At 40.0% G+C, this 9505-nt stretch overlaps 1 protein-coding gene across 1 annotated transcript in view; it reads right to left on the reverse strand.

Moving 5' to 3' along the window:
* Positions 1-9505, reverse strand: part of ITK (IL2 inducible T cell kinase) — a 63627-nt gene that overhangs the window by 41428 nt on the left and 12694 nt on the right. The window contains exon 2 of the mRNA XM_040241441.1: positions 1513-1617. Coding sequence (XP_040097375.1) covers positions 1513-1617 — 105 coding nt within the window. The remainder of the gene's footprint in view (positions 1-1512; positions 1618-9505) is intronic.

Consider the following 9505-nt stretch of genomic DNA (forward strand, 5'->3'; position numbering starts at 1 on the left):
ATCTAGATGTTTGAATGCTGTGCAGATAAGCCATCACTACATTAAAACAGCTGGAGAAAAGAGTTCCCCACTTAACTAGGCAGCATATTTCTCACATTAATTTTTCAATGATTAAAAAATTCTGGCATATTGGTGCACTGGAATGACCCAGAGAGATGATATGGGGAGGGTGGTGGGAGGGGGTTTCAGGGTTGGGAACTCATGTACACCCATGGCGGATTCATGTCAATGTATGGCAAAACCAATACAGTATTGTAAAGTAAAAAAAAAAAGAATCATTGTGGATGTATGGAAAAACCAATACAATATTGTGAGGTAATTAGCCTCCAATTAAAATAAATAAATTTATATTTAGAAAATAAAAAAAGGAAGAATAAGATATTAGATGATAAATATGTAACTGAGATTTCTTTAAACTTATTTTGAAACAAGTGATTCAGGAATTTCCAAAGATAGTACAGAGTTCCTATATACTTTTCACCCATATTTCTTCAATGACAGTATCTTAACGTAACAAAATACGTCTTTAAAACCAGGAAACTGACACTGGCCCAGTACTATTAACTATACAACAGATCTTTGGATTTCACCAGGTTGTTTTTTCATGCATGCATTAGTAATTGGAGTTTCAATGATGGGAAAAATACGTGTTACTCCTTTTACTTTCAGTACTAAAAATTCCAACTTGTGGAGGTCACTTTTCTAGTAGGAAAAAAGTTCTTTCCTATGCCACATTGAAAATGAAATATTAACTCCTCAGATTGACAAACATGAATGGTACCCCAGGATGTGCAAGAAGATATCCACTTTTTCAGAACCATAAATATCAAGAGTGGTAACAAGATTTAGACAATGTCATGACCTAAAGAGTAAAGATACTCTCCGTCAGCTCTGCTCAATAGAACTTTCTGCAGTGATGGAAATTTAAAATCTTGGCTGTCCAATAAATTAGCCACTAGCCCGTGGCTATTGAAGATGTGAAATGTTTATTCATTCACCGTGGCTTAGTGTGACTCAGAGCTTACTAATGTTGTGCAATTTGAATTAATTTACATTTAAATGTAAGCATTCACATGTGGCTACTGGCTACTGTACTGGACAGCACAATTCCAGATAATTCTCAGATTATAAAGTCTGAGTCTTTTTATTCTAGAGCTTCCAATCAATTTATAACCAAGGAATGTAATCTATTGTCCGAAATTATAAGTAAACTGTGCTTGCAGAATGTTAGACTTGGGGCTCTTGGTTATTTTTTTTCTTCCCCCTAGGAATAGAGTAATTAGGACTTTCCTTGAGGTAGGGAAGACATGAGGGAAAGGGAAATAAGGGATGACAACTTTTTCAAAATTTTGTAATTAATCTTTGTTGAATGAATGTGTCATTGAAAGAACACAGCAGATTTCTTCTGGGCATGGTCTAAGTCATCTCTGTTCCACCTTCTCATTCAGTGACTGAACATTTCAACCATCATCCAAGGAATGGAGAACTAGACCACTGGCCTGATGGACTTACCTGAAATGGATATTTATAGTGACATGGGATGGTAATGTCACTTTTCACAATCTCGACACATTTGATTCGGGAGAGTTCGATGGAACCCTTCAAAGTGCGCTTTTTCTGTGGGGAGGAAAAACACATTCCATTTGAGGAAGAAGGAAGACAATATTTTTGTCCAGGTGGCTTCTAGAAATCCATTACTAGATAAGATCCATCGTAAACCAACCCTGCAAATATCCAGAAGCTCCTTCTTGGCCCTTGGTGCCTTAGAAGGACACTCTGAAGCAGACTCCTGGGAGAACATGTTATTTGAATCATCTTGATGAAGTGACGGACCTCCGTTCATTGAGCTGCTGGGTCTTATATCTCAGTGAACTTGTGACAAATAGCAGCATTTGCAGAACTTTTGGCTAGAATGGGTAGTGCAGACCCCACATGTGCCAGTTCTTTCTGTTTTGTGCCTATCCATGGCCTTATTGGAGAAGAGAATGGCCTGACTCCAGTCCTCTTGCCTGGAAAATCCCATGGACAGAGGAGCCTGGTGGGCTGTAGTCCATGGGGTCACGAAGAGTCGGACATGACTGAGTGACTTCACTTTCACTTTTCACTTTCATACATTAGAGAAGGAAGTGGCAAACCACTCCAGTGTTCTAGTCTGGAGAATCTCAGGGACGGGGGAGCGTGGTGGGCTGCTGTCTATGGGGTTGCACAGAGTCGGACACGACTGAAGCGACTTAGCAGCAGCAGCAGCATGGCCTTATTAGCATAGCAAGTGAGCTCAGGCCTTACCTGCTTGGTGACAAATACTTTTAATGACACCTTTCTTTTCTACATCTGCCTTCTCTGTGTCCCTTGGTTATCCATGGTCCCACAGTGGCACCCCTGTAGGACATTCCTGACTCTGCTCTGTCACTATCTCATCCAGTTATACTGGCCCCAGGTTTCATCTCCTCAGAAGCTTACTGGATGTATTCCTTGATAACTAATTCACATAATGGTCTTTGTGGCTTGTAACAATCTTGCATGTTGCCAATTTCTAAAGGTCCTTGTCCTTGGATCCCAGGAGATGTTAGATTGGTAGACCAGCAGGCTCCATGGAAGGCTAGTTAGGGGAAAGCTCCTGGAGAGCAGGAGGCCTTCACAGGTGCCTGGAATTAGGCTTCTGTTGAGAACAGAGTTTAGTTCAGTTATGGAACAAGTTGCAAAACACTTCATTATAGCTTATCCTTAAGAAAGAGGTATCATAAATAGTGGTGAATTGGGCACAAGTTTGGAAAGGGCTAGGGACAAAGTTAGGCTCTGCCTCCAACCATCTCTGTGACCTTGGGACATGCATCAAACATTCCGGAACTTCAGTTTCCACATCTGAGAAGTGAAGATAATTATGCCTACCCTTGAAGTAATGATTGCAGACTAAAATAGGAACAGGTAAACTAATTACCTGGCTTATGATGGATGCTCTCAATAAAGGATACCCTCCCAGTGAAAGAGGCTAAAGAAATCCTAACTATGGCAAAAGAGTGGTGATATATGAGGGCACTTACTGGGTATTTAGGGGAGCTAGGACACCATCAGATTCTCCAGAAATGAGCTCAGACTTTACTTACCACTTTTTGGTACCAAGCTTGGTGACTGGCCTTTGCTTTAGTAGCTGAAGCACAGAACTGAGATGAAAAAAGTCAAGGTATTTGATAGTACCCCCTATCAAATACAGGGAAGTTTTATGGAATTTCTTTCTAAAAAGTTTTCTTTCTGGAAACTTTATTTTTGAAAGTACAAAATCTACCCATGTTCATTGTAACAAATAAAGCAATATAGAGGCATGTGATAAAATTATTTCTAGTATCTTAGCATTCTACCCTTCTCCACAACTCTGAGGTAGCCAAGGTTAACCATTTGGAATGTCATATGTCTTTCCCACACATATTTATGGAATATAAATAAACAAAAATGACATCTTCTCTACATAGTGGCCTTCAATGTGCTTTAGTAATCTCAGGATGTATTAAGAGATCAGTCTTCCTTTAAAAACTTTTGAAAACATATGCCCCTTGGAGCCAAGCTATCTGCTCAAACTTTCCAAACTTTAGAGTCTTCCACAGCTAAATACATGTCCTGATCCTACCCATAATTATAGTCTTCAGAATGGTTAATCTGTTTTCAAAAGCAGAAGAGCACAAGAGAGCTGCCTTTTCAACAACCATCTGCAGCTACAGGTGGTAAACAGGGAGTCTGAGCTTTGAGGTTATCTTGGTTTTTAACCTCTTTTGGGTTATTTCCTTAGTAGTGTACATAGCGAAATGCAACAGAAGGCTCATGGCTGTAACATGACAACTCTGTCTACAGACATTTTGCTCCCTGGAACCTACTGAGTCCTGGATTTCTGAGGGCAGAGACCAAGACATCAGTTACAGTATCCCTCAAGTCTGTCACAGTGGCTAGTCCACAACAGGTGCACAATTAGGATGATACGAACAACGGGTGCCGTGTTGGAACACAGCTTAAATAGCCTCAATCAGACTTAAGGCTCATGCGTTTAGCTATTCAGGAATATTTCTTGCCAGCTCTGAACCAGGGCTATTCTTAGTGCAGGAAGCAGAGAGATGAAAAGAGTAGACTTTCTCATGGAGCTCTAGTCTAGTCAGGAAGGTAGATAATATAAAGTGTTCTATGGAGAATAGGGTAGGCTGATATGATCATTTGGTAGTTACACAGGCCTTACTGGAGACAGGGCATTTGAAAAGAGACCAGAAAATCGAAAAGGGGGCCAGATGTGAGACGATATAGGAGACTGAGCACAAAGTAGAATAAACAGCAAGAGCAAAAAGCCCTGGGGTAGAAACCTTCTGGATAAGTTTGAGTTGTTAATAGCCTGGGATCATCATAGTCAAGGCATCAAGTAGACATAAATAATAACTGGAGTGATAAATTGGGATCCAAATTCTATGTGAAGTTCTAAAGCAGCGTTAACCCTCAGAAACATAGTGAGAGCTACATAGGGAATTTAAAATTTTCTATTAGCCACACTAAAAACTAGCAAAAAGAAAAAGTATAATTAATTTTAAGAACACAGTACTTTGTTTAACCCTATGTTTCTAAGTATTATCACTTCTACACATCACTAACATAAAAAATTGAGACCTATTACATTTAAGGACTAAGTTTTTGAAATCATATATTTCACAAGACGTCTCAATTTGGATTCTCCACACAACAAGTGATCAGTTGCCACACATGCCTGGAAGCTACCTTACTGGGCAGTGTGGCTTCAAGATTTCCAAGGAAGATTTCTCCAAACTCAGATGATCTCTTTGACTTCTTAATGTTTGTTGAGTTCCAACATAGATATTTAGAGACTGTCAGGTGAGCCTTCTGTTGAAATGGATGTCATGTTCTGTCATCAAAGCTCAGTCTCATTCCCAAAGGAATGATCAGGCTCCCCCCTCACAGTCTCTCCTGCTTGGTCAGTCTCTCCAATTCCTGAGGCCTCCTCAGATCTGCTAAGTGGTAAACAGCAGGGTAATCTGTGCCTTCCCTGAGCCGGGCACAGGGGACAGCCAGTCAGCAAGCTAAACACCACTTCATCTCTGGGAAATGGTGATGGCCTATAATCATCCCAAACAACTGTGCTATTTCTGAAAAATGCCAGCCTAAAACCTTCCAAGGAAACCACACAAAAGCCACTAGAGAAAGAGAGACACCAAGTAAAACAGGCACCCCTCTGGGTGAAAGATCACAGAACTTCACTTGACCTTGTCTCTTTTCTTGGCCACGTTCAAAGCTGTCCTCCTATTCCAGAGTTTCACCCCAGATATCTGACATGTATCAAACACTATCCAAGAAGATGCTTGATGCCCGCATAGTTGTACAAAGTCGAGCTGGTGCAAATGTCTTTGATATCTTCTTTCTTTTTATATTAATATATGAAATGGAATTTTGGATTGTGACTTTCTTTCAAAGAGAGGCAGGAGAAACAAAAGATTTTGGGAGCATTTCCTATACTTCAGGCACTCAAAGGGCATCTTATTTGGCCATGATCCTATGATTCCCCCATTTTTTAGGTGAGGACATTGAGGTTCAGTGGGGCCAAGTCTGTTTATAAGTGAGCATACAAACTCAATTCTATGACTGAAGAACCTGAGTGCTTAATGACTGCTTCATGGCTTTGTACCTGCCCTGATTTAATGTAGGAGACTTTTATTCCATGAACCTGATGCTGAACAATCAGTTGTGTGGTTGATTCCTCCAAGCCATGACCCAGCAGAGATTTGTTTCTGCCCTGTTTGGTTGTGCAGAGCTTATGTTGTGCAGCACAGAACTCCCTCTTTGCTGGTGTAATATTGGCTCCTTAGCTGCTCAGCTAGTCCAGCAGATACATCAGTAAGAAGCTATGTATCTTTTATCCATGAAAGGACATCTCTACCTTTTGGAAAACAGCAGAACTTCAACTTTCTCCTCTGATGAGGCCGAGTGGGACAGAATTTTCACATCAAGCAGACCCTTTCTGCCAGATTATCTGTGCAACCTCAGGCAAGTGTCTCAATTTTTTGATTGCCTTACTTTTTGTTGGTTTGTTTGCTTTTAAGCAGAAATAATGACAGTCCTTGAATCACTGGGTTAAACTAGAGGATTTGAAAGAACTATATAAGCCTACATTCAAAAGATAAATCAACCACTAAAGTGTTACTTTCTCTCCTTTCCTTCTCCAAATGGTGCCCACAGAACAAGATTTCACCCTCTTGTCGTTATGTGTTCACCTTTTCTTTGGGGATTTTCTTTCAGGCAAATATGTAATGGGAACCACCATTTGGGAGAGCGACATTAATGTTTAACTGATGATCCAGGTGATTTTGACATTCTGGAGTTATTTGTTTGCCAATTATTTGTAAAATCAGGACAAAACTTTAAAAGGGGCCTGTTGCTTGGTTCTCCCCACTATGTCACATTTGCTCACATGTTAGCAAATGTGATGACTTCAGTTCTCTTCTTACCCTTTCCCTGGGCTGTCAAAACCTTCCCCAGATAGTCATTCACCTAATGTTTAACTTCCTGATAGTTTAAGATGTGGCTTGTTTCACAAAAGTTTGGATTAGGACAGATATTAGAGACTTATGCCCAGAGGGAGATTTGACAATCAAATTTCAAGCATCATCTGAGAAAGTGTTGTTCAAAAGGAACCAACTGTTTTTCAAAGGGGAGGGATGGTTTTAAGACTTTCTTGGATCACACTGTAAAAGAAGCCACATGCTACCTTTATCAGAGTTTCCTTGAAATGACCTTGGAGAAGGAAATAGCAATCCACTCCAGTATTCTTGCCTGGAGAATTCTATGGACAGAAGAGCCTGGCAGGCTAGAGTTCATGGGGTCACAAAAAGTCGGACATGACTGAGCAACTAACACACTTTGAAATGAGGAAGTCTTTCTGATGATGATGTTAACCAGGCACTTTGAATATTTCACTCGTTGCTTCTTCTGGGGTGTGGTACAACCATTGCCCCTATCTGAAATGGCACAATGATGCAATTGAAATGGAAACTGATGTCATGTGAGGTGAAACTTGGGGCTTGCTGTCCCCTACTCCAACCAGAATGCAGGCTATCAGTTCTAAGATTGGTTTTAGGGGCTTTCCTGGATTCTAGTTTCATCTCTGCAAAGCATGCTGTAGGTAACCCATGCGTTCACTCCCAGTCTCCCAATGCAGCTTTTGGTCTTTTACAACAAGGGGAACCCTCACATTGCAGGAAAGAAAAGAAGAGATTTGGAACTTGGAAAAGTCATGGTTTGAATCCCTGTAAGAACAAGTAATATTGGGCAAGTTGTCTCAGTTCTCTGGGCTTAGTTCTCTTAGGTCTTGTTAATCATTTAGTTCTCAGGGAGTCATGGAGATGCTGACAGTTGCAACTCAGGTATACAGCAGCATCTTCTAGAATACCAGTGTAATTTATAACTAGCTGCTGCTGGTTCTTCTCCTCTCCCAGCCTATCTTCCCTTGGACCTACCTCTTTACTCCCACTAACCTTCAAAGTGCTGGGAGGGTCCGGAGCTAAGGTAGCAGATTTGGAGGCTTCTGGACTGACTTAAAGCCAGGAAACTATGATCCATCCCACACCTGCCCTCTTGTCTTTCCTTTTTTCCACAAGACCTTTTAGTCATGGCTTTCCTCAACTCGGCTTTTCACACTGTGGTTTATGATGAGGCTGGTTGCGCTGTGGGGAAAATTCTCAAGCTTCCCTTAAAGTCTTCCATCTTGTTAGCAGTAGCACCCTGACTACCTGAAAATAAAAGGATTTTACCTACCCGCTCCCCCCATTTAAAAAAAAAAAGAAGAAAAAGAAAAAAAAAGAAACAGGACTACAGTCTCGTACAGTTTCCAGATGCATTTTGAGACCCTCTATTAAAATTATGAATGCATTTTCTCACAAGAAACTATTAAAAGCAGATACTCCTGGGAGGAGTTCTGGGGTTTGAGAGTAGAAAGTAGAAAGAGAGCCTTTCTTTTCACCTCTTGTCCTTCTATACAGTGTCACTGTTTTACCATAAACATGTATTTCTTTTATTGTGTTTAAAAGCAGTTATCTAAAATAAATGAATACATTTGCCTTATAAGATCTATCCTGAGGAAACATTTATTCAAGATACATAAAGACACAGTAAAAAGGATGTTCCTTGTGGCATTATTTATTACACTAAAAAGTCTAGAGAAACCTAAATATCTACCAATAGACAAATGGTCACGTTAGTTATGGTTCATCTATCTTGTGACCATTGTGTGTGTGTGTGTGTGTGTGTGTGTGTGTGTGTTAGCTGCTCAGTCGTGTCTGACTCTTTGCGACCCCATGGACTGTAGCCCGCCAAGCTCCTCTGTCCATGGGATTCTCCAGGCAAGAATACTAGAGTGGGATGCCATTCCCTTCTCAATGTGACCATTCTGTAGCCATCAACAAAGAATAAAGTTAGTCTATACAGAAGGGAAAATATATATATTAAAATGTAAAAAGGTGGTTTAGAGCAATAGATGGAGCAGCATCTCATTTTTAGGAAAAGAGATAATAAAATATATAATAATATGTTCAATAATCAAAGAAATAGCACAGGTAGGAATGCTGCTATCCTGGTTCTCCTTTGTGGGTGACATCATGGCAGATTTTTGCAGTATAAGTTATTTATTACTATATTTCAAGTTTTTGCAGTGAGTATATAAATTTATTAAGCAGGAAAATAAAAGTACTATTTTAAAGCAGTCAAAGATTTTATAAACACTACACTGTAATACAGTTTTGGCAGATGACTATAGGAGAAGGCCAAGAGGTACACATCACATGCTGGGTGTGCAAAATGATGAAGCTCTTCATGCCCCCATTAACAGTCAGCGGCATCCAGGCAGCACCTGCCACTTGGATCCATAGAGGTTCAAGTTCATGACATTTCCTCTCATGTTGTTCTTGAGTAATAGCCACTTTCTTCATAAATTAATAAAGCAGCTCTGTGTGCTTTTATATGGTATATCTGTCTTTGAGAATTCTAGAATTCTAGAATAATTCAAGAATGATCCTAAACCTCATTCTTCTTAGCAATGATAGCAGTGATGTTAGCCTTAAAAAAGCAGGTTTGTTTAAATTTCCTGAAACAAGTGGGTGGAGAGAAAAGGACTTAATGTAGAAATTAAGAGCAAGAACTAAGTGGTACAGAGTAGATCCTGATGATGTCCTGCACATTTTCTTTCTCAGCACCTCTAGTCTTTGAATGCTCTTTCAAAGCCTTCTTTCTTTCCAGAATAGGGTATGTCAGCTTTTTGAAGAGCTCTAAAGAATATATTTCTGTATCTTTTTCAAGCACTGGAGAGTTAGTAGCAAAAGTATATAGATGGATAACAATGTCATTAGATTTTAGGAAATCTATAAAGGTGATGTTCAATTAACATTTGTTACTTGGTTGATGGAGGGAACAGCAGGTAAGACTAAATGTGCAGCAGAAAGTAATATTTGTGGACCCTGTGACAAACTCTTAA

This window comes from Oryx dammah, unplaced genomic scaffold (assembly GCF_014754425.2).
Source record: "Oryx dammah isolate SB20612 unplaced genomic scaffold, SCBI_Odam_1.1 HiC_scaffold_5, whole genome shotgun sequence".
Taxonomy (NCBI): Eukaryota; Metazoa; Chordata; class Mammalia; order Artiodactyla; family Bovidae; genus Oryx; species Oryx dammah.